General features: G+C 36.0%; 2 protein-coding genes across 4 annotated transcripts in view; one reads left to right on the top strand and one right to left on the bottom strand.

Annotated features, from left to right (window-relative positions):
* Positions 1 to 21: 21 nt before the first annotated feature.
* LOC132550525 (uncharacterized) lies at positions 22 to 27,483 on the bottom strand. 3 transcript variants are annotated; one of them, XM_060214608.1, is made up of 8 exons: positions 27,410 to 27,483; positions 23,718 to 23,840; positions 8,210 to 9,711; positions 7,322 to 7,438; positions 3,491 to 3,926; positions 2,370 to 2,609; positions 1,894 to 2,042; positions 22 to 255 (listed from the first exon to the last, which is right to left on the bottom strand). In XM_060214608.1, exons 3-8 carry the CDS (start codon positions 9,705 to 9,707, stop codon positions 146 to 148), a joined length of 2,550 nt encoding a protein of 849 aa, XP_060070591.1. In that variant the 5' UTR covers positions 9,708 to 9,711; positions 23,718 to 23,840; positions 27,410 to 27,483; the 3' UTR covers positions 22 to 145. The 3 variants fall into 3 exon arrangements, with proteins under 3 accessions (XP_060070591.1, XP_060070594.1, XP_060070592.1); XM_060214611.1 differs by lacking the exons at positions 23,718 to 23,840; positions 27,410 to 27,483 and adding an exon at positions 11,338 to 11,381; XM_060214609.1 differs by lacking the exons at positions 23,718 to 23,840; positions 27,410 to 27,483 and adding an exon at positions 11,283 to 11,326.
* Positions 21,322 to 27,985, top strand: part of LOC132550484 (protein cappuccino-like) — a 68,633-nt gene continuing 61,969 nt past the window's right edge. Inside the window, exons 1-2 of the mRNA XM_060214554.1 lie at positions 21,322 to 23,326; positions 23,664 to 23,833. Coding sequence (XP_060070537.1) covers positions 21,322 to 23,326; positions 23,664 to 23,833 — 2,175 coding nt within the window. The remainder of the gene's footprint in view (positions 23,327 to 23,663; positions 23,834 to 27,985) is intronic.

Below are 27,985 nucleotides of genomic sequence, written 5' to 3'. Positions count from 1 at the left end.
TCTAACCACCAAACCATCAGGGGTTGTCTGACCACCATAACATCAGGGGTCGTCTGACTACCATAACATCAACACCAACTTATTGAGATATTAAATTTGTAATGCCCAGAGTATTTCTCCTGCGTCTTGTCCTAATGTAATACCATCACTCTGAATCAGTGTATTCATTGCCATTCTCGAAGTATTCATAGTCACTGTCATTGAATTCATTTTCATTCTCGCTATCCCCTGGTGTGTAGAGATGATTTTTCTTCACTGGAACAGAAAAAGTTCTGATGTACTCTATATTTTATACAGCTGGTAAAAGTACATTCAAACACCACATTAAGTAATTCCTGAGAAATGATCATGTATCCTGTGTGTTATTGAGTACCTGTATCCTGTGTGTTATTGAGTACCTGTATCCTGTGTGTTACTGAGTACCTGTATCCTGTGTGTTACTGAGTACCTGTATCCTGTGTGTTACTGAGTACCTGTACCCTGTGTGTTACTGAGTACCTGTATCCTGTGTGTTACAGAGTACCTGTACCCTGTGTGTTACTGAGTACCTGTATCCTGTGTGTTACAGAGTACCTGTACCCTTTGTGTTACTGAGTACCTGTATCCTGTGTGTTACTGAGTACCTGTATCCTGTGTGTTACTGAATACCTGTACCTGTGTGTTACTGAGTACCTGTATCCTGTGTGTTACAGAGTACCTGTACCCTGTGTGTTACTGAGTACCTGTATCCTGTGTGTTACAGAGTACCTGTACCCTGTGTGTTACTGAGTACCTGTATCCTGTGTGTTACGGAGTACCTGTATCCTGTGTGTTACTGAGATCTAGACCTGACCACAATCTGTGTTCTGGTGGCACGAGGAGGACACCGCCCTACGAAACTGCAAAGAAGTCTGTGTATTGAATACTCTGGTACTCAAACCTAATCATCCTATCAAGAGCTTAGATGCTGTATATAATGTCCTATCTTCCAGGAACTTTGTTTTACACTTAAATCCTAAAATATAGAAGTATGTATGAAGACTAATAAAGCTTCTTTTAACTTGACTCTATAAGTCTTACCTCTGTAACAGTGACATCACACGTACTCTTCATCAAAAAATCACAAGGCTTACCTCTGTAACAGTGACGTCACACCTACTCTTCATCAAAAAATCACAAGGCTTACCTCTGTAACAGTGACGTCACACCTACTCTTCATCATAATAAACACAAGCCTTACCTTCGTAACAGTGACATCATACATACTCTTCATCAAAAAATCACAAGGCTTACCTCTGTAACAGTGACGTCACACCTACTCTTCATCAAAAATTCACAAGTCTTACCTCTGTAACAGTGACATCATACGTATTCTTCATCATAATAAACACAAGCCTTACCTTTGTAACAGTGACATCATACATACTCTTCATCAAAAAATCACAAGGCTTACCTCTGTAACAGTGACGTCACACCTACTCTTCATCAAAAATTCACAAGTCTTACCTCTGTAACAGTGACATCACACGTATTCTTCATCATAATAAACACAAGCCTTACCTTTGTAACAGTGACATCATACATACTCTTCATCAAAAAATCACAAGGCTTACCTCTGTAACAGTGACGTCACACCTACTCTTCATCAAAAATTCACAAGTCGTACCTCTGTAACAGTGACATCACACGTACTCTTCATCATAATAAACACAAGCCTTACCTTTGTAACAGTGACATCATACATACTCTTCATCAAAAAATCACAAGCCTTACCTCTGTAACAGTGACATCACACCTCCTCTTCATCAAAAAATCATAGAAGGATCTTTAACATACAACAGTCCTAACATGACAGGATCTACTACTGTATTTTTACAATCTATGTTACTTCTATATGGTAATACTGAGACCTACCATCCTGTATATGTTTAACAGGGTCGTATTTGAGGACCATATCCTTGGCCTCAGGATGATCCTTCAGATACTGTTTCCTGGCTTCATTGGCGGCTGCCTCCATTTCCTTAACATGTAGTACTGCAGCCTCTTCATGATTATCACAGTCACTAAAAAGGAACGTGGTGAGATTTTATATCCCTTCATGTTCAGTAATAAAGATTTCTCACCTGTGGGATAATGATATATTGGTATGATGTATAGACAAACATCCATAGGGCTGTAGAGAAAGACACAAACTGGTAGTCCAGGGTGTGTGGGTACCTAAATTTGCCACTTTCATTAAGCTTTTAAGTGGTTGGATGAATGGAGTTGGCATTCTTTCATGGATATTGTGTGGATAATTTCTGCAACCTTTCTCGTCTTCATACACTTGGTTTATAAAGACTATAAGTCATTTGTCAGATTTCTAATGGTTCACAGTTAATTCCACTTACGTTCTGTTGAAATGGTAGTAGTCGATATCCTCTGCCCGACAAACATAACACTGAGTGGCACCACAGGTGCATGTCATTTTGTTACAGCCTGCCTCCTTGATGAACCTCTTGTGACACCTATGACACTTCCTCAGCATTGCCTCTGTGACACGTGTCTCGATGTATGTCCTCATGTCAGTCTCACCCTGCTTCTCCACCTCATTACAACGCAGGGGAATATGACTTGGCTCACCACACAATCTACAGAAAAAGTTATATATAAATGAGCACATGCTGATTCTATCACTGAAAATAACATGTATAAATTGAGGTAACACAACAATTGGTCGATGTAAATGGTATTTCTTTCACTCTCCTAAATATTTTTTTCAAACTTTACAAAAAATTCGAGCTTCAGTGGGTGTTTTTTTGTAATTTTTGAAAACCAACTAAAGAGAGTAAAAGAAGTACCAATATAACAACCATGACTTTGTATGACCTGCTTCTACCACAATAAAAGAGCTGTTCTAAGGAAAAACTGACTAGTGACATCAGTTATAGTTCTCAACCAATCAAAAGACTGGAAGGTCATAAACTACTAGTTGTGTATACAAATGTATCATACATTTATCCAACCATCAGAGCATTTACAGAACGGTCGGAAAGTGAAAGTACATTCTTTATTGTGGTAGAGGACATTACATCAGCCATAATTCTGAAGAAGGGGAGGGTAACTCAATTTGGGAGGCAAGATTTCTATAAACATTATCGAGAAACTGATATGGCAATCATATACAAAATTAAAAAATGCTTGAGAAATACACAATTAAACATTATGCTTGAGGAATTTTTCAGACCACATAGGTATAAGACACTACAGATCTCATTGAAACGCTATAGAAAAGGCAATTTTAACATCAATACTACATAATTTCTTGAAACATTCTGAATCTACAGGATTTCTTCAGACACTTTGAATTAAGACACTTACCTACAGGATTCTTTTGGACATTCCGGGTTAAGACACCTACAGGATTTCTTCAGACACTTAGAATTAAGACATTTACCTACAGATTCCTTTAGACATTCTGGATTAAGACACCTACAGGATTACTTCAGACACTTAGAATTAAGACACTTACCTACAGGATTCCTTTAGACACTCTGGATTAAGACACTTGAAAACTTTATCATCAGGATTAGAGATGATAGTAGCAAAGCTACAGAATGGACAGCTAACCAGGTCTGGTATGGCTGCCTGTTTGACCTCCTCTTCCTGCATTCTCCTCAACAAGATGGAGAACATGTTTGGAGACATGACAGCCTGTAGTACAGGAAGTGGGAAATGATAAACACAATTATCTGATAAACATGGAAAAGAAGATTTCCCATCTCCTATAACCACTTCAGATGATCTCCTCACACACTCCTTACAGAAAAGGTGGCCATCCTGACAAGATGTCATGTCCTCAAACAGACATTCATCATCAAAACAGCATTCACAAGAAAGCAGCTCGTCATTGGCTTTAGCCTCTTCTAGTCTTAACTCCCTCAACATCTTCTGTTCCTTCAGGTGATCTGTAATAGTAATGTACCATTAGAGAATCACTACCATTGTGACATATGAGTTTACATTCAACAGCATATCAATTACTAATTAACAGTTAAAATAAAACCTTGATGAAGCCATTCAAAACACCTCAAGACTATCAACTGTTATAAATCATATGTATTTTATAGATTCACCTCATCTAGACTACCACACAACAAATTCTTACAGTACAGACATCCACACAACAAATTCTTACAGTACAGACATCCACACAACAAATCCTTACAGTACAGACATCCACACAACAAATTCTTACAGTACAAACATCCACACAACAAATCCTTACAGTACAGACATCAACACAACAAATCCTTACAGTACAGACATCCACACAACAAATCCTTACAGTACAGACATCCACACAACAAATTCTTACAGTACAAACATCCACACAACAAATCCTTACAGTACAGACATCCACACAAATCCTTACAGTACAGACATCCACACTACAAATCCTCACAGTACAGACATCCACACAACAAATCCTTACAGTACAGACATCCACACAACAAATCCTTACAGTACAGACATCCACACAACAAATCCTTACAGTACAGACATCCACACAACAAATCCTTACAGTACAGACATCCACACAACAAATCAGTACAGACATCCACACAACAGATTCTTACAGTACAGACATCCACACAACAAATCCTTACAGTACAGACATCCACACAACAAATCCTCACAGTACAGACATCCACACAACAAATCAGTACAGACATCCACACAACAAATCCTTACAGTACAGACATACACACAACAAATCCTTACAGTACAGACATCCACACAACAAATCCTCACAGTAGACATCCACACAACAAATCCTCACAGTACAGACATCCACACAACAAATCAGTACAGACATCCACACAACAAATCCTTACAGTACAGACATCCACACAACAAATCCTTACAGTACAGACATACACACAACAAATCCTTACAGTACAGACATCCACACAACAAATCCTCACAGTACAGACATCCACACAACAAATCAGTACAGACATCCACACAACAAATCAGTACAGACATCCACACAACAAATCCTTACAGTACAGACATACACACAACAAATCCTTACAGTACAGACATCCACACTACAAATCCTTACAGTACAGACATCCACACATCAAATCCCTACAGTACAGACATCCACACAACAAATTCTTACAGTACAAACATCCACACAACAAATCCTCACAGTACAGACATCCACACAACAAATCCTCACAGTACAGACATCCACACAACAAATCCTTACAGTACAGACATTCACACAACAAATCAGTACAGACATCCACACAACAAATCCTTACAGTACAGACATCCACACAACAAATCAGTACAGACATCCACACTACAAATCCTTACAGTACAGATATCCACACAACAAATCCTTACAGTACAAACATCCACACAACAAATCCTTACAGTACAGACATCCACACAACAAATCCTCACAGTACAGACATCCACACAACAAATCCTCACAGTACAGACATCCACACAACAAATCCTTACAGTACAGACATTCACACAACAAATCCCTACAGTACAGACATCAACACAACAAATCCTTACAGTACAGACATCCACACAACAAATCCTTACAGTACAGACATCCACACAACAAATCCTCACAGTACAGACATCCACACAACAAATCCTCACAGTACAGACATCCACACAACAAATCCTTACAGTACAGACATCCACACATCAAATCCCTACAGTACAGACATCCACACAACAAATTCTTACAGTACAAACATCCACACAACAAATCCTCACAGTACAGACATCCACACAACAAATCCTCACAGTACAGACATCCACACAACAAATCCTTACAGTACAGACATTCACACAACAAATCAGTACAGACATCCACACAACAAATCCTTACAGTACAGACATCCACACAACAAATCAGTACAGACATCCACACTACAAATCCTTACAGTACAGATATCCACACAACAAATCCTTACAGTACAAACATCCACACAACAAATCCTTACAGTACAGACATCCACACAACAAATCCTCACAGTACAGACATCCACACAACAAATCCTCACAGTACAGACATCCACACAACAAATCCTTACAGTACAGACATTCACACAACAAATCCCTACAGTACAGACATCCACACAACAAATCCTTACAGTACAGACATCCACACAACAAATCCTTACAGTACAGACATCCACACAACAAATCCTCACAGTACAGACATCCACACAACAAATCCTCACAGTACAGACATCCACACAACAAATCCTTACAGTACAGACATCCACACAACAAATCCTCACAGTACAGACATCCACACAACAAATCCTTACAGTACAGACATCCACACAACAAATCCTCACAGTACAGACATCCACACAACAAATCCTTACAGTACAGACATCCACACAACAAATCCTTACAGTACAGACATCCACACAACAGATTCTTACAGTACAGACATCCACACAACAAATCCTTACAGTACAGACATCCACACAACAAATCCTTACAGTACAGACATCCACACAACAAATCCTTACAGTACAGACATCCACACAACAAATCTTTACAGTACAGACATCCACACAACAAATCAATACCGACATCCACAGAACAAATCCTTACAGTACAGACATCCACACAACAAATCAGTACAGACATCCACACTACAAATCCTTACAGTACAGACATCCACACAACAAATCCTTACAGTACAAACATCCACACAACAAATCCTTACAGTACAGACATCCACACAACAAATCCTCACAGTACAGACATCTACACAACAAATCCTTACAGTACAGACATCCACACTACAAATCCTCACAGTACAGACATCCACACTACAAATCCTTACAGTACAGACATCTACACAACAAATCCTTACAGTACAGACATCCACACTACAAATCCTCACAGTACAGACATCCACACTACAAATCCTTACAGTACAGACATCCACACAACAAATCCTTACAGTACAGACATCCACACTACAAATCCTCACAGTACAGACATCTACACAACAAATCCTCACAGTACAGACATCCACACAACAAATCCTTACAGTACAGACATCCACACAACAAATCCTTACAGTACAGACATCCACACTACAAATCCTCACAGTACAGACATCTACACAACAAATCCTTACAGTACAGACATCCACACAACAAATCCTTACAGTACAGACATCCACACTACAAATCCTCACAGTACAGACATCCACACTACAAATCCTTACAGTACAGACATCCACACAACAAATCCTTACAGTACAGACATCTACACCAAAAGACTCTAACAAATATGTTAGTACTTTGGATTTCTTCTTGGTGTTGTAAGTAAAGCATCTCGTTGAAGAAGAGTTCTTCTGGTTCCTCTGGGAGGGGGAGTAAAGGTCTCTGTGTTGGAAGGAACAGTTCTGACATAAAATCTGAAACCAAAACAATTTAACTGTGTCAGAATTTACTGTAATATCTGTAATCAACACTAGACCACAACTCAACAGTGATTGTTTCTTAAACAATGATGAGAACAACGATCATTAGTTCCTAAAACAGATACCGGTCAGTGGTAATACATCAAGGTCACAGATACCGGTCAGTGGTAATACTCATATCAAGGTCACAGATACCAGTCAGTGGTAATACATCAAGGTCACAGATACCGGTCAGTGGTAATACTCATATCAAGGTCACAGATACCGGTCAGTGGTAATACATCAAGGTCACAGATACCGGTCAGTGGTAATACTCACATCAAGGTCACAGATACTGGTCAGCGGTAATACTCACATCAAGGTCACAGATACTGGTCAGTGGTAATACTCACGTCAAGATCACAGATACCGGTCAGTGGTATTAATCACATCAAGGTCATACATTTTAATCATACTATCTTCAAGGACAATAATAATTGCCGAACACTCCATCAAACATATTCCAGCTAGATCACAGACTGTACATATGTGTATTAATTTATACACCGTTTTCATTTCAAGGTGAATGATGTTTCAATGGCCAAAAATAGCTGCACGAAGGTCACAAACATTTATGTGTGATATTTCTATTGTTTACATTTTCAGTAGTACACACGTACCTAAACATTTAGGCCCACAATTTTTCTCCAATCACTAATATTGATCAATTGCACCAATATAAATAAATAAGGTGACAGCTACCATCAGTAACATTGAACGACTTACCTCCAAGGTCACTGATGTTGGTAAGCACTGTTCTTTTACAAAGAGTCAGACAAAAGTTATTTGCTTCCAGTATCTGCTGCAAGTATTCCTCAGATAATTCTCTGAAGTCATTCTGAAGTTGAACAGAAACATGATTTTTGTAATTTTTTGATACTACTTTTTCCTTATCACAAAAAAACAACTCTGGATCTGAAAACTTTGCCAAAAATTCTTTCAAATCAAATGTTGCCGTAACAATATTCTGTCTCCTTTTGAGCTTTCTCTCATTATCTAACACTTCTTTCAACTTTGGGTAGTCTTTTTTCTCAAGCATTGATATTGCCAGATTTTTAACCCGATCCTTTTCATCCTTCCTGTCCTCCAGAGCACTGTACAGATAGTTTGGATCACAGTCTGGGAATATATCTTTCAATTCTTGTAATTCCTTCTGCAGTTCTCCCACACCTGGTATGGAAAGTATCTTTGACCCTGTGTCCCTGACCTCACTCCCATCATGCTCGGTATCATCAGGGTCTGCCATATCATTCATGAGCTCCTCTATTACTACTTTAATCCGGTTCTTTTTATCATAGTGAGCTTCTAAGAAGGCATAGATCTCATTAGGATCCTTATGTGGAAGCACTTTCTTCACAATTCGCATGTCCTTAAACAATGGATCATTGCTGACTGTGGGGTCTTGAGGGATAGAATCATCTTTCTTGAGATAAGCCCTAGTATCATTTTTAAGAATGCTTACAACATGCTTCACTCTATCTTCTTGACCTTGACCTTGGGCATCTGACATCAGTCTTCTCACCTCATCGGGATTTGCCTCTGGCATTTGTGTAATAACCATCCTTACATCCTCCTCCAGTGAGAATGGTTTCGGATGATAAACCAGTCGAAGAACTTTAGTGAATACTCTGTCGACACGGTCTGGTCGGTTCCCTTCCTGACGTAGTAAGCCTTGAATTTCTTCAGCTGTTAATGGTAAGGATTCCATGTTAGCCATAGCTTTATCTATCAAATTAACAAAATCTGCCAGTAACAATGAACTTGTGTCCTCCTGTTCTACACTTCTTGTCTCTTGAAGAATCTCATTCATTACAACATCCACTCTATTTGGATTTCTTCTTTTCCTCTTCAAACTTTCATATATCTTTTCAACTTCTCTATCATGGATGATACTGGCTATCAACTTTGCATCTTTAAAGACAGATTCGATTTTCATCAATGTTGGTATCTTCTGTTGCGATTCTGCGTCATCTAGAACACTAATCTGATCTACTTCCACCGTACCATTTTTCTGTTTGCTGACCTCCAGTAGACTTGCATCACCTTGGTCAAGCCCCAGGGAGTCCAAATCAGATCCCATACTGTACTCCACTGTGCTTTGGCTCTCTGTTTTCTTTTCAGCATTGTTCTTGCCAATTGGATCACTTTCTGCGGTAAACTCATCTCCTTCACTCAGGCGTAATTTTTTAGCAGGTATGTCATCATGGTCAGAGAGCTCATCCATTTCTCTAAAAATGACAAAAGGAACAACAATAAATGTTTATGTTTATTGGTAAGAAATAGATTAATACTAATTCAAACAATAACAGACCTAACCATTGTGTAACAGGATTGAATTTTTTAAGCGGCTGATATACTTTTCCATTTAGACAGGCAAGAAAGCTTATTGTAACTCCCTAAATATCTACCATTGTGTAAGGTCATGTAAGTTTGGATTGTTTTAATTGGTTTTGCTCTTTGTGCTGTAAATTTTCATGATATATATATATATATTTGTGATTTGTCAATAAAACCTTACTGGAAATCATTTATTTCCAGCGATATGCGTGCCATTTACTTCATGAAAACATAAGCCAAACTGAACCTTAGTTGAATCACATTAACAGGATGGTATTGATAACCAAACCATATTACTCAAGTACATACATTTATAAAATGATATAATGTTGTCATTCTAGACATTTGAGGCATCAGGAGGACAGACATGATAAATCTGAGTTTCTTTTATGAAAAATGACGATATCAAATTAAAGTTCCAACAATGACACCATAATGTAATGAGTGACACATACGTTAAAAATTTTCAACCAGAAGGCATGTTTATGGTATTCAATGATTGGTCACCCTTGAAATTAGAGATGTTTGTGTACTTAGATCTGTTTTGACATTTTTTGACTACTGCTAAAAATTTCTTAAAATTTCATCATTCTGCAATGGTGGTTTATTTTTTAAACTGAGCAACTAAGTAGCTCCAAGTTGCTCTTGGGAAGCTCAACTATGATTTTATACTTCACAGATGATCCAACCATGACAGCTGTTTTTGTTTTTTTGTAATTGAGTTGAGTACATCAGAGTAAATCCAAGCACAGGAGCTCATTTCTTTTAGCTTATAACAAAAGATAACGTCAAGTCCAGCACAAAAATAACATATACATGAATTGTCATTCTACTTTGATGGGATGTTGTTGGTAGCAACAACACATGGAATATGTCCACATATGATTTTAACAAAATATCAACATACCACAAAAAGTATGTCATATATACTTAGCAAATGGTTTAAATTGTTATTTTGTTTTTCAGCATTTCGTTACTTAGCAAATTATTGAAGTATACCTACCATCACTGATTAGATGTAAATAAATATATATCTACATCCGTGCTGCTATGTCTTTATCCAGTGTTAGAAATTAATTGATCGTTTTTTCTTTTTATTAACTTTGGTATGCAGAAGGCAAAAACTGACGATGTGAACTATAAAACTTATTTACTATCAAAATGAATTTTCATAATCACCGATACACTTCCGTAATTATCAAATAGACTATTAATTCCTTATATCCGGTCCTCCGGTGGTCTTAATAGTGAGGTTTCACCTGTTTGTTGTACATTATGACAACAATAAGCAGACAATCTGTTCGCACAGCAGGTTCTGACGATATTCTGATTGTTATATGTACACCATAGTATGTCATGATCAGCCAATACGAAATAACTTCATTATTTACCGTTCTTATAACTTAAGCAGCAAATGACACTTAATGATACCACGTTAGAATGTATAGAATCAAGAAAGCACCTGTGTTTGTCACCCACTGTCAGCTTTCTTCGACAAGACAGTAACTGTCAATTACCTTGATTTACCTGTCGACGGGCTTGTCAACACGCTGACATTGCAACTCTTCCGTAAACAAAGGAAGGGGGACCACTCTGACAATTATCAGCACTCTTATCTGCCCGCCAGAATTCAAAGGCACTCTGACAATAATTTTAAATGGTTTAATTTCCGGTTCATGTCACATTTTCCTTCCAAAGACAGTTCTATGATACGGAATAACTCCTACTATTTGCAAAAACGTTAAGACGAATTGCTACTAAATTGGTGAAATAGATAAATCTTTCCACGATACCAGAGGGCGCCATATTACCGGAAGTGTGTTTGTTTGGTTTACCGAAATTGACATGTCTGACATTCCAAAATTCTGATTTTCATTCTCTGATACGGAGTGTTAAGCATGATAACATGGATGGTGAGTGCATTAAGTATTATTAATTTACACACTCCATACATGTGATACACAGTGAACATCAGTCATGTCGGCACAGTACGGGTTTGACATGAACCCAAACACTCATTTAGTTTTACTAGTTTGTCGCGGAAGAAATTAATCGGAACCAGGACCTACCCGCTTATCGTTTTATCAACCAGTGTGTCGTTTACTTTCCATACATTCTATAACTTCTTGTAGTTTCAGATTTAGAGCATTCTATCGAAGACTTCCATTTCCCTTATCTAGAAAAGAGGCCAATGATAATTGATTAATATTGTGATCCTACTAGAAATTATTCCGGTATCAATTATTGTAAGGTAGTATGGTACTATCAGCTGATTATTATAATAGGACCTTGCTGATATTGCCTAAGTAGCTAAGGTGTAATATCAGTAGCTAGTCCAAGCCAGGTGTAGAAACTTGGTTTATCGGAAACTAGGCTTACTACTGAAACAGGTGTAGTTTAGATAATTGAAATTTTAACCTGCACACTTGATTTGAAATCATTGTGGAAGCACATGACTATTTTTTTATCCCGGATGGACGCTACCACACTCTTCTTTACTTGATGAGTTTATGTATAATATAACAAGCAAATAACTACATAAACCAGGGACGTATGATATATACGTCCCTGCATACACTATTTATAGGTATAAAATGCACATTTGTTGCTAATGTGTGCAATCTATGTTTTAATTTGTTATAAAAACATTATGCTGCACTTTGCATATTTTCAGTATATCTATATCTTAGAGAGAGGAGTAATAATGGAATTTCAGTGGCAATCAAGACAACACAAAATTTACCAAATATACTAAACATGGGAACAATGATCATAAATTGTAATTACATGATAAAACTATTTTTTTAAGTAAATTATACTCTGTATATGTATATAAAAAACAAACTCTCTTATCTGTGAATGTGATGGCTATGTTCAAAATAAAACTGCCATTGGCTGCTTTCAGCCAAAGTCTTTCAAAATCATTTCTGAGATAGACTGGTTGGGTTTGATTTAATTTGACCACGGCATACTCAGAGACAAAATTTCATATTTTGAAATTGTGTGTTTTAGTTCATTTGGTCCCTGATTGTGTCGTAACAGGTTTGCACTGTATTAAAGCAAACAGAATGAGAATTTGTGTAAATCATAACATCAAAAGAAGATAAACCCAGTGAAGTAATAAAATTGTAACCCCAGCATAAATCTCAGTGAACAGCAAACACACTTTAACATTTAACCAATACTCTGCATAAAATCTCTGCTCCAGTGACCATTCAGTTGTGGATTTCCTGATGCACTATAGATGCTTAGTTTGGCAGGGAATATTCCCACCAATTTTGCTTGTCCAAACTGACTACAGAAGAGATATTTGATGCTAACAATGGTTTCAAAAGTCATTGGAATGAGTTCTTAAATGGTACAGAACAGCCTGAAATTTTTAACTTGTGCGGAATATCCTTTTAAGTATCACAATTTTAGCTCACCTTGCGGAGACAGGAGTTTATGTTGACACCTCAGTATTAGGGTTGACTTGACTTGCATTGTTTTTTAAATGTTAAGTTTTTGGTGCAAGTGTTGAAAAGCATCAGTTAACTCCTTTTAAGTGTGCTAGGGATGTTATTTATTACTTCCAAAAGTCTTTATAAAAAATTTTTCAAAAAGAAAAAGTCAGGGTGTACAATATGTTGTATATTAGGGTATAGTAGGTGAATGCACCCCATAATGCTTTGGTTGTGGTTTATTGGTAAACAATGTGAGGTGAGTTTTTTGTATAGTTGGTAGTGCTCTTGTTTTATGGTGACATGTACAAAGAGTGACATCGATTTAAAAGGGGTCATGTGTCAAACATTTGTCTGTATGTTGTACCATAATGAGCATGTATCTGTAGTTATGTTGAGGATTATAGTAGGGTACAGTAACAATTAGTTTTATATTTATTGCACTTTAAATCAAATTTTATATATAATGTAAACAAGAGTATGAAATATAGATATGTGATTAAAAAATAATGGATATGTATTTCGTTATATGATAAGTAGAATTTCTATAACATTTAATCAATATGTGCTTATTACAATTTAGCTGCAAAATGTTCATAAGTTTTCCATTTTTTAACTTCCAAGAATGTTTTTTAGAATACATGCATGTTACTTTAATTGTCAGCTTTAGTAAATATTATAATGAATTGAGTGAGTCTTAAAATTTCTATATAATAATATTAACTTTTTGTAATTAACTAGTATAGAAGTATTCCTATCAGATATTTGCCTGTTCATGTTGAGCCTTTGGGTTAGGTGTTACTTAAATGATTAAATGTGCTGCCTTTTACTGGTTTAGTAAGTTTATATTGGAGATTTAATAACATTATTTTGTGCTTAAAGGGAAAGGCTTTGTATATAAGTTAAGCTTGCTCTTTACTTTGAAAAAAGTGGTATTTTAAGTGATAAACATTTCTTAAGTGACTCAAATATATGAACACATTGTAGCAAAATCATCAAGTTATCATTCATATTGCTTAGGCATCTGTTACATATTTCAAAGATAGAATAATAATAGTACTGGGTACACCATCAAGTGATTATTATAGATAGAACAATGACATACTGAGTACACCATCAAGTGATTATTATAGATAGAACAATGACATACAGGGTACACCATCAAGTGATTATTATAGATAGAACAATGACATACAGGGTACACCATCAAGTGATTATTAGATAGAACAATGACATACAGGGATAGAACAATACACCATCAAGTGATTATTATAGATAGAACAATGACATACTGGGTACACCATCAAGTGATTATTATAGATAGAACAATGACATACAGGGTACACCATCAAGTGATTATTATAGATAGAACAATGACATACAGGGTACACCATCAAGTGATTATTTATAGATAGAACAATGACATACAGGGTACACCATCAAGTGATTATTATAGATAGAACAATGACATACAGGGTACACCATCAAGTGATTATACATACAGGGTACACCATCAAGTGATTATTATAGATAGAACAATGACATACAGGGTACACCATCAAGTGATTATTATAGATAGAACAATGACATACAGGGTACACCATCAAGAGGATTATTATAGTACACCATCAAGTGATATTATAGATAGAACAATGACATACAGGGTACACCATCAAGTGATTATTATAGATAGAACAATGACATACAGGGTACACCATCAAGTGATTATTATAGATAGAACAATGACATACAGGGTACACCATCAAGTGATTATTATAGATAGAACAATGACATACTGGGTACACCATCAAGTGATTATTATAGATAGAACAATGACATACAGGGTACACCATCAAATGATTATTATAGATAGAACAATTACATACAGGGTACACCATCAAGTGATTATTATAGATAGAACAATGACATACAGGGTACACCATCAAGTGATTATTATAGATAGAACAATGACATACAGGGTACACCATCAAGTGATTATTATAGATAGAACAATGACATACAGGGTACACCATCAAGTGATTATTATAGATAGAACAATGACAAACAGGGTACACCAACAAGAGATTATTATAGATAGAACAATGACATACAGGGTACACCATCAAGTGATTATTATAGACACACATCAAGTGATTATTATAGATAGAACAATGACATACAGGGTACACCATCAAGTGATTATTATAGATAGAACAATGACATACTGGGTACACCATCAAGTGTTTATTATATATAGAAAAATGACATACAGTGTACACCATCAAGTGATTATTATATATAGAACAATGACATACTTAGTACACCATAATATTTATTATAGCTAGAACACTGACATACACCATCAAATTATTATAGATAGAACAATGACATACAGGGTACACCATCAAGTGATTATTATAGATAGAACAATGACATACAGGGTACACCATCAAGTGATTATTATAGATAGAACAATGACATACTGGGTACACCATCAAGTGATTATTATAGATAGAACAATGACATACAGGGTACACCATCAAGTGATTATTATAGATAGAACAATGACATACAGGGTACACCATCAAGTGATTATTATAGATAGAACAATGACATACAGGGTACACCATCAAGTGATTATTATAGATAGAACAATGACATACAGGGTACACCATCAAGTGATTATTATAGATAGAACAATGACATACTGAGTACACCATCAAGTGATTATTATAGATAGAACAATGACATACAGGGTACACCATCAAGTGATTATTATAGATAGAACAATGACATACAGGGTACACCATCAAGTGATTATTATAGATAGAACAATGACATGACATACAGGGTACACCATCAAGGTACACCATCAAGTGATTATTATAGATAGAACAATGACATACAGGGTACACCATCAAGTGATTATTATAGATAGAACAATGACATACAGGGTACACCATCAAGTGATTATTATAGATAGAACAATGACATACAGGGTACACCATCAAGTGATTATTATAGATAGAACAATGACATACAGGGTACACCATCAAGTGATTATTATAGATAGAACAATGACATACAGGGTACACCATCAAGTGATTATTATAGATAGAACAATGACATACAGGGTACACCATCAAGTGATTATTATAGATAGAACAATGACATACTGGGTACACCATCAAGTGATTATTATAGATAGAACAATGACATACAGGGTACACCATCAAGTGATTATATAGATAGAACAATGACATACAGGGTACACCATCAAGTGATTATTATAGATAGAACAATGACATACAGGGTACACCATCAAGTGATTATTATAGATAGAACAATGACATACAGGGTACACCATCAAGTGATTATAGATATAGATAGAACAATGACATACAGGGTACACCATCAAGTGATTATTATATAGATAGAACAATGACATACAGGGTACACCATCAAGTGATTATTATAGATAGAACAATGACATACAGTGATTATTATAGATAGAACAATGACATACAGGGTACACCATACACAATGACAGGGTACACCATCAAGTGATTATTATAGATAGAACAATGACATACAGGGTACACCATCAAGTGATTATTATAGATAGAACAATGACATACAGGGTACACAATCAAGTGAATCATTATAGATAGAACAATGACATACTGGGTACACCATCAAGTGATTATTATAGATAGAACAATGACATACAGGGTACACCATCAAGTGATTATTATAGATAGAACAATGACATACAGGGTACACCATCAAGTGATTATTATAGATAGAACAATGACATACTGGGTACACCATCAAGTGATTATTATAGATAGAACAATGACATACAGGGTACACCATCAAGTGATTATTATAGATAGAACAATGACATACTGAGTACACCATCAAGTGAATCTTATAGATAGAACAATGACATACAGAACCATCATGACATACATAGATAGAACAATGGGTACACCATCAAGTGATTATTATACATACAGAACAATGACATACAGGGTACACCATCAAGTGATTATATAGAACAATAGAACACCATACAGGGTACACCATCAAGTGATTATTATAGATAGAACAATGACATACTGAGTACACCATCAAGTGATTATTATAGATAGAACAATGACATACAGGGTACACCATCAAGTGATTATTATAGATAGAACAATGACATACTGGGTACACCATCAAGTACACCATCAAGTGATTATTATAGATAGAACAATGACATACAGGGTACACCATCAAGTGATTATTATAGATAGAACAATGACATACAGCGTACACCATCAAGTGATTGATTATTATAGATAGAACAATGACATACTGGGTACACCATCAAGTGATTATTATAGATAGAACAATGACATACAGGGTACACCATCAAGTGAATCTTATAGATAGAACAATGACATACAGGGTACACCATCAAGTGATTATTATAGATAGAACAATGACATACAGGGTACACCATCAAGTGATTATTATAGATAGAACAATGACATACTGAGTACACCATCAAGTGATTATAGATAGAACAATGACATACTGGGTACAATGACATACTGGGTACACCATCAAGTGAATCTTATAGATAGAACAATGACATACAGGGTACACCATCAAGTGAATCTTATATATAGAACAATGACATACTGAGTACACCATCAAGTGATTATAGATAGAACAATGACATACTGAGTACACCATCAAGTGATTATTATAGATAGAACAATGACATACAGGGTACACCATCAAGTGATTATTATAGATAGAACAATGACATACAGGGTACACCATCAAGTGATTATTATATATAGAACAATAGAACAATGACATACAGGGTACACCATCAAGTGATTATTATAGATAGAACAATGACATACTGAGTACACCATCAAGTGATTATAGATAGAACAATGACATACTGAGTACACCATCAAGTGATTATTATAGATAGAACAATGACATACAGGGTACACCATCAAGTGAATCTTATAGATAGAACAATGACATACAGGGTACACCATCAAGTGAATCTTATATATAGAACAATGACATACTGAGTACACCATCAAGTGATTATAGATAGAACAATGACATACACCATCAAATTATTATAGATAGAACAATGACATACTGGGTACACCATCAAGTGAATCTTATAGATAGAACAATGACATACAGGGTACACCATCAAGTGAATCTTATATATAGAACAATGACATACTGAGTACACCATCAAGTGAATCTTATAGATAGAACAATGACATACAGGGTACACCATCAAGTGATTATTATAGATAGAACAATGACATACAGGGTACACCATCAAGTGATTATTATAGATAGAACAATGACATACAGGGTACACCATCAAGTGATTATTATAGATAGAACAATGACATTATAAGATAGAACAATGACATACTGGGTACACCATCAAGTGATTATTATAGATAGAACAATGACATACAGGGTACACCATCAAGTGATTATTATAGATAGAACAATGACATACAGGGTACACCATCAAGAGATTATTATAGATAGAACAATGACATACAGGGTACACCATCAAGAGATTATTATAGATAGAACAATGACATACAGGGTACACCATCAAGTGATTATTATAGATAGAACAATGACATACTGGGTACACCATCAAGTGATTATTATAGATAGAACAATGACATACAGGGTACACCATCAAGTGATTATTATAGATAGAACAATGACATACAGGGTACACCATCAAGAGATTATTATAGATAGAACAATGACATACTGGGTACACCATCAAGTGATTATTATAGATAGAACAATGACATACAGGGTACACCATCAAGAGATTATTATAGATAGAACAATGACATACTGAGTACACCATCAAGTGATTATAGATAGATAGAACAATGACATACAGGGTACACCATCAAGTGATTATTATAGATAGAACAATGACATACAGGGTACACCATCAAGTGAATCTTATAGATAGAACAATGACATACAGGGTACACCATCAAGTGATTATTATAGATAGAACAATGACATACTGGGTACACCATCAAGTGATTATTATAGATAGAACAATGACATACAGGGTACACCATCAAGAGATTATTATAGATAGAACAATGACATACAGAGTACACCATCAAGTGATTATTATAGATAGAACAATGACATACTGAGTACACCAAATTTAAATCCAAAATAGGTACTGTCTTATTGTCAGTTTGAATATATTGAATATACTAGTAATGTATTATAAATATATTAGATAGTAATATTTTGATACTAAGTAAAGAAACAAGATTTAAACTTAACAATTTCAGTTTGGATAAATGTAAATTTTGCACAAAGACGTTTACAAAAGTAATAATCCAAGAAGAGAAATAAAACTATATCTATTATTGTTATGTCCACAAACTGGTAAAGTAAATAGATTTATTTACCTATAGTTGTCAATAAAAACAAGTTTCAACAATGAAATAGTGATTTTTTAACAAAATATCACAAAAATTGATCCCAACAGACATATATCAGGGCTCTCACATCCCATTTTGGGACTGGGGCCCGGGGCTTGGGGCCCTTAGAATTGGGAAAATAGCGGCGTTTTCCTTAGAATTGGGAAAACTTGGGGTCTAAATTGGGAAAAAAAGATACTATTTTGCATTGGGAATATCGGCCCCAAATCTGGCAGATCGAGAGCCCTGTATATGATGAATGATAATGCTTAATATGATTAGGTTTTTCATTGTACGATAGAGTTGTGCTTCATGGAAACTTGTCTGGATTATCTGTCTTTATTATCAGTATTAGAAGTAAGATATACAGGTATGTAGGTTACAATGCCTTTGACCTATACATCCTCTCTCAACCACATGCTATATATATAGCTGTTGTTAAAAATACAAATGTATTGAAATATTTTTATTGTTTTTCTCTAAATCAAAATTAACGCTCATCAATAATAATTCATTGTACAGGTACACACTAATGAATCCTTGTACTACCTGTATATAGTTAAGTCCAGTAAATTTCAAGTATTACAGGTGTCACATGTGTTATACCAGTGTTATGTATCTAGGTAAATAATAACATTATATATATTGGTGTATGACCATGTAGAGTGTACATAATATTTAGAGAAATTGTTGGGTTTCCCCCCTCATTTTTTATGCTCCCCAAAATTTTTTTTGTTGGGAGCAAGAAGTCACTGCCTTGTCTGTCCCTCCGTCCGTCCGTCCGTCCGTCCGTCCGTCCATCCTTTCCTGTCCAGAGCATAACTTTGCCCATAGTTAAATAAGGATAATGAAACTTGGTGTATTCATTAATCATACTAAGATGATGTACATTATACCAGATGTAGAGCCCTTGACCTCTCAATTGTATTAGTTATTTTCCTTTGTTAAAAATTTCTTGTCTGGAGCATAACTTTGATTTGTTAAAAATTTCTTGTCAGGAGCATAACTTTGCTTGCATCAAAACTAGGATAATGAAATTTGGTGTAAACACTGATCATACTAAGAGGATGTGCAGTGTATAGGGCCTGCAACCCCTTAATTACAGACTTATTGCCCTTTGTTAAAATTTCATGTCCAATAAAGTCTTGTGTGGAGCATTCATCAGTTTCACTGATTCTCTTGTCTCACATTTATTATTATACATATTCATTATCCTGAATAAGGAGGTCAGTCCTGTTTATTTTGTGGATTGATAGCTCATCAGGATGTGATAAGGATTGATTATATAAATTGTGTTACCGGTTGAAATACCTTTGTTTTGCTTGATTTCAGGTGGTCAGTCATGTGTAATGTTTGATCAGGATCATCACACTGCTTTCCTATACACACAGCTAGTGTTAATGATGTGGAATGGATGGAGATAACAAATTGATCTGTGACATATATAATACACAGAACTTTTCCCTCCGCAGGCTTCATTGGTGATAGAGGGAAGATATTGCAAAGATGGCTTGTTAGGTATTTATAAACAAATCTAAACTATCCCAAAATGGCAGATTGTGACGACAATTGTGTTGAAAATGTGCAGCAACAGCAGGTCAGTAGTGACCAAGACAAGCAGGGCAATGTATTTGGGAGAACTCAAGGGGCAAGCAAAGGTACTGTCCAGGGACAAGTGCAGTCTGACTCTGAGACAGTTGGTGTGGAGCTTTCTCGAGAGGAAAGACGTCGACAACGAAGGCAGGAAAGGGCGAGATCTAGAGAATCCTCCAGAGAACGAACCAATGGGGAGGATACAAAATCAGTGGAAAGTGAAATAAATAGTCAAAAATCCAGACGAAGACGGTTTATTACAAGAGATGCTGATGAAGGAGAGAACACCAGCAGTACAGCTGTACCCTCCACTGTACCTCCTGTTGTTGTGCCTGTACTTGATTCCACTAAACTTCCTCGGAGTCGACAGATAAGGAAACCAGCTGATACAGAGGGAACAGCATCGCCCCCTGTGTCATTACCTGTCAAAGTAGTTGACAAAACACCACAACCTGAGGTGGCATCTTCATCTCTTAGTAAGGCTGAGGACCTACAGAGACGGAGACAAAGAAGGCGTGAACTTAGTGCTGAACGGAGAGCCAGAATGGGAACAGCTCCTCTCGTCTCTCCAGAGCCAGATATTCTACCAGAGGTCAAGGCCACAACTGTTCCAACTGGCAATAAACTTGGTGACAATTTAAACAATATGCAAGCTAATTCATCTGATGGTCAGTCTTCTAGTGTTTCACAAGACAGTAGTGTTGGTGATATTCATGTTCCTGTGATTAAAAACTCTGAGGTTGTTACTGCTCAGTCAGTATCATCTGGTTATCAAAGTAACGATGAGTCTTCAGGGCAGACAAAATATAAACTTTTGAGGACACCCAGGGAAGATAGAAGAGAGAGGCGATTATCAGGGAGTGATGCTATTTCAAGTTCTCAAAGTCCAAAGCATAATTTACATGTTCAAAATTCAAAGCAGACTGCTGATAACACTTTACCCTTAGAAGCAGGTCAGAAAAATGTTACGTTAATATATCAGTCAAGTCACGATATGAATGGAGACAGTCAGGAAGGAAATGAGTTTCAGAGACAAATAATTGATACTAGCAATACTTCCTCATCTAATGCTCCACTTAGTCCTTCCTACAAACACAAGATGCAGAACCTTTCTCCGAAGCCATATAGTCCTCCTGGAAAACACGATGCTGAAGGATCTTCTCCAACATTCTCACCTTGGCCAACAAACACAACTGTACAACCTGTATCCTCCTTTCCTTCCAGTCCTCGCCAGGATACTAGACCAGTCTCGCCATCTGTCAGATCAGATGGGGAGGCAAGACAAAGTCCTAGTCTAGTCCAGATGGGTGGCAGATCTCGACATGGGTCTGGGTCAACACCTGTTAAGTCACAAAGTGCTGAGGAGATGTCTGACAGGAAGAGAGATCCACCATCTTCCTCTAAAACTAGTAAGTCTATGGACTTTAATGAACAGAATGCATTTAAAGGTTCTTCATCGTTAAAAAGGACAGCACTTGTTACAGACCTGGACAAAGCCATGCAACAGATGGATCAGGAGAGACTACATAGATTGTTTAAGAATGAAGGAAAGTCAGAACATGGAGACAAGATAGAGAAGGTGAGTGGAGGTATAATGGGGTCACAAGGGGATGATGGGGTGATGGAGACAGATTTAGATGCTGAAACTGTGACCCCCAGTAAATACAGAACACCAACCAAAGCAACAATACCAATGACTGGGAGTACTGCCTCATCAAGTGGAAAACTACTTACGTCACTGCGGGACAACTATCAAAAATTACAGGAAAAAGTAGCTTCCCACAGACAAAGGACAGGGTCGGACTCCTCTTTACTGGAGAGACCAAATATTAAAAAGGTGAAGGAAAGACAGAAAACTATGGATGACTCGTACAGACCACAAGTCAATCTAGATGATGCTGTTAAATGGCCCGAATCTGTACCAGAAAGATTAGACTTCAGGCATTTAGATGTATTTGAAGGTAAGATAAAACTCTAAGAATCTATTTGTACAGTAAGTTGAAGACTCTGTATATCCCTATAATCCGTCACAGATTCTGGACAAATTTTATCAAATATATAATTTGAGCGACATAGTGCCTTCACCCTACTAAATTGATATATGTTCAGGAATTTAAAAAATTGTACATCGTTTTAATATACTGAATTGTGCATCGCAGTAATTATCATGTGATAGCTGTTGGGGACAACATATATTCAGACCCAAATCAAGTTGGGGCTGGAGTTAATACATTATAGTAGAGAAAATACTGCCAACCTGATTTATCATGTAACATTGCTGACTTCACTTTAACACAGGGAAGATGCTACTGCAGTTTCTGTGTTCTTCGATAGACGAGAACCACTACTTACGTCTGATTCTGACATCACATGATCTCCAGGTAGTCATTTCTCAGGTGGTGACCTGTCTGATAGCCACTGGTATCATCAAGGAGCTGGAGCAGAGGGAGGGCCAGTTTGTCTTCAGAGTATGTACTACAAATATTACATGTATATGATTGCATGGAGTTTTTCTAATCCTGGTGATAGCAACAGTGAACTAACTGTATTAAGCGTAAACAATGACATAAACAAACATAGTTTATACATCACTTGATTGTTAACTGAAGTAGAGGATGCAGTATAACAAAGAATTTTTAATCACAGATCTCTGGTCAGTTACAAATGTTAAAAAGGACAATTTCAATTTTGGAAGGAAACAAATATCTTTCATGCCATTTTTTTTGTTTCTCCTGAAAAAAATGGGATATATCACTTACACTGTTTTTCTGACGGTACAAGGACAGTTATATTTTTGTATGTGAGAAGGGAGACAACTGTGATTGCTTTACAATGACTAGGTTGAAGTAGTGTATGTGAACAGTTTTCAGCAATGCTGAGTCTACCATGTTTTCCATTCATTAATTAATGAAACATTTGTTAATTTGCTTCATAAATCATATGAAAAACCTTTGATATTTCCATGAACAAGACTTCACACAAAGAAATCCAAGGCATGTTAACTGACCTATTTCTTACAAATTTATATCAACCTTAAAAACAACATAATTAGCTATTCTTTATAGCGGATTATTATTTGAAACTATGAATACATGAATGATATAAGTTTTAATAGTACTGGTAATTCAAATTAACATTTAATGGGGAAAACATCAATATATTACTGGGGTTGAAGGAATGAAGCATATCATACATACATCATATAATTGCTTTCAGAAGTTCACTTAAGTATCTGGTATTATAATTTTTTTTAAGTTGTTCAAATTTCAAACATAAATACATGATATATGACAGTTAAACTTTTGGCAGATTTAAAATTAATGTGTTAAAAAGTTATGGCTTTGAAAAGAAGCCAAATTAGAGTTCAGATGCTAGTACGTGGAGAGGTATTACATCGTAAAGACAATGTCTTGTGGACATATACTGGTGTTACATCGTAAAGACAATGTCTTGTGGACATATACTGGTGTTACATCATCAAGACAACATCTTGTGGACATGTACAGTATATATAAACATGTAGATATGTACATTTTTATTTAGTCATCTTAGTATCTAATCCATATCAACAATAAAACATCTTCCAGAAGTTTACATTCATATTTGGTAAAAATGAAACAAGTCTTAGAAATGTTCATTTTTACTGATAATCTGGCGAGGTAAATGACTCATGAATCACATCTGAAATGGAATATCTTGTAAGTTTATTTTCATTAATAGGTCAGATAATTTTGCAAATATTTGTGAAAACAGGAATTTATTAGACTTAAACAAAATCAGAATTGATGATATTCTTTCTCCGTCTGTGGTGATGGATCAGTGTATATCATCACTAATTTATGAAAACAATAACTGGAAATTTTAGCCAATCAATGCTCCAATAGGTCATATAACATGTGTGTCATAACAAAAAATATGTAATGGGTGTTATTACTCAGATGGCAATGTAGTTATGCGATAAATGAGAACATTATTTTGAGTGTAATGAAGATGTATTTAGCCCTGTCCACTTTTGTGATGTATCTCATAGTTTATCTTGTCTGTAACCATCTCACCCAGGTTAGAGTCCTGACTAAAAGTACAACATCAGCCAAGATGTACATTTCTGACAATAATTTTGTCTGTAACCATCTCACCCAGGTTAGAGTCCTGACTAAAAGTACAACATCAGCCAAGATGTACATTTCTGACAATAATTTTGTCTGTAACCATCTCACCCAGGTTATAGTCCTGATTAAAAGTACAACATCAGCCAAGATGTACATTTCGGACAATAATTTTGTCTGTAACCATCTCACCTAGGTTATAGTCCTGACTAAAAGTACAACATCAGCCAAGATGTACATTTCGGACAATAATTTTGTCTGTAACCATCTCACCCAGGTTATAGTCCTGACTAAAAGTACAACATCAGCCAAGATGTACATTTTGGACAATAATTTTGTCTGTAAAAGGTTATTGTAATGATTTGACAAATAAATTTTGCCATATCAAAAAAATAATATTAAATTTGAGGTACTCAATTGAGAGCAGTATAAATCTGTCTTATATACTGTTACTGAACAGTCAGGCCAAATCTAACTTTTATGTGGGTTTTCAATTTAAGAAATCAATTTTCCATGTCATTATGTCTCTTTCATCTTTAAAAAATATAGCTATGTTAATAAAATAATCTGTATCAAATTGAGATGTTTCTGTATATATATCTGACATACAAGAAATACATGGAGGCCTGGTTCTGAACAAGAAATCTATAGCTCTGTCAACCTTTTTAGGTCACCTAGGACACAATCTCATGCGCGGTGGGTCGGTAAACTTTTAACATTTTCGACTTCTTCTCAAAAGCTCCTGAACCAATTTCAATGAAATTTTACAGAAACCTTCCCTGGCCTGTGAGGAACGATATAGTTCCCATTCCCCAGGAGTATGGGGGGCAGAGCCAAAAGGGATCAAATTTAAAAAGGCTCTTTTTCATCATCTAGAGATGGTAGATTTAAATGCTTTTCTTGAATGGAAAGGTCTTTTGGTACTTTACCAAAATTGTGAATGTCATGACCCTAGGATCTCCCATTTTCCCTGGGGAGGAGGTAAAGTTTACTATATGTTATTTAGGATAATAGATTTTTGAACCTAATTTGTTACATTTCTATTGGTATTATTTCAAACTTGGTTTAAGTTATAAGCAAAGGTGACAGATTGATGGTATCCTGGATGACCCACGGGGGCTGATAGGTGGGGCCAAAAGGAGTCATGTTGACTCAAATTTCAAAACTTTTCTCAACACCCAGATATTGCAGCATTAAATGCTCTTCATGGATGGAAGAGTGTCCAGGCGCTTTACCGAAATTGGAAATGTCCTGACCCCAGGGTCTCGAATTTGCCCGTAGAGAGGAATTGAAGTTTACTTTAGTTTACATAGAAAAATTGGATTTTTGAGAATAAAGTTTTTTATTTTCATTGGAAATAACTTTTTTAAGAATTATTAGTATAGGATGACAGTACGCATATATTGACACTGGCTGACCCTCAAGGACTTAAAACATACTACTGAAGCCTTACTATCATTAATGTCGAAATGTTTGTTTATTGACACCTGAAAGCTACTTACCCGATAACCTTTGTATTCGATATTGCTTATCTTTGGTGTTCATCAAGGTCGCTCGGCCTATATTGTTCTAAAAATCACTATTACTCATTAACAACTGAGCAGATTTGGCCTACATCATCTTTGGGTCAAAAGAGAAACTAGTGTCTGTAATACACTGAAAAAACATTATATTAGATAGTCATTTTTAAAGTCTACACCCATTTTGAACCAGTAACCTGGTTTAGACATAAACGTAGCTACGCCCTTATTTGTGATCTAGGTAATGGTGACATACCTAAGATATTGTAGAGTTATTACTGCATCTGATATGATATAGTACAGTATACTACAACAATATCACATCAACCCTAATATAATGATGCTATCTCTTTGTCACGCAAAAGTCTGAGATATTATCACCCAAACCAAGAGTGATAGGCTGGTTGTATCTACTCACCTGTCAGGTATATAGGTACACAGGTATGACCTAGGTATATACTGTCCTTGTTGGTTCACTACACGACAGGGCACCATCATCAACATTCACTATTCCTTCATTGTTGGTGTTCATTCCCTTGGTCGCAGGTCTCATTTCACCTGAAGCCCAAACCATGGTTACCAAGCTTTATCAGAAATAATCTTCTGATACAGGGAAAGTTCCACACCTGAGGATAGTCACTCCTACTGTTTCTAAACCGGATTTTCTACAAGAGATTTTGCCACCAGGCATCGTGTTGTAAATCGGCTGTCTGCTATTGTGGTAATTGTGGCAATATAATTGGGCTTAAAATGCACTACGGCAGTAGATGATGATAATTATTAAGTAAATGTTGCCAGTGTATCCCTCTATATTATATACAGATCAGAATAGTGTTTTGGAGTTTTCTGACTAATGCCTTGGACTGCCTGTAATAAGGCATTTAATGTGTGGTGTCATCTGTCAGAATTCAATGGTGTGGAAGTTTGGTTTTAGTCAGACATCACACACAAATATAGAGTACTAAGGCAACTACCGTATATGTGCTAAATCTAG

The sequence above is a fragment of the Ylistrum balloti genome, unplaced genomic scaffold (genome assembly GCF_031769215.1).
Source record: "Ylistrum balloti isolate Yb309-2 unplaced genomic scaffold, AGI_CSIRO_Ybal_v1 Utg370126, whole genome shotgun sequence".
Taxonomy (NCBI): Eukaryota; Metazoa; Mollusca; class Bivalvia; order Pectinida; family Pectinidae; genus Ylistrum; species Ylistrum balloti.
Note: the sequence above shows the minus strand (reverse complement) of the source record. Positions and strands in the feature narration are given on the sequence as shown.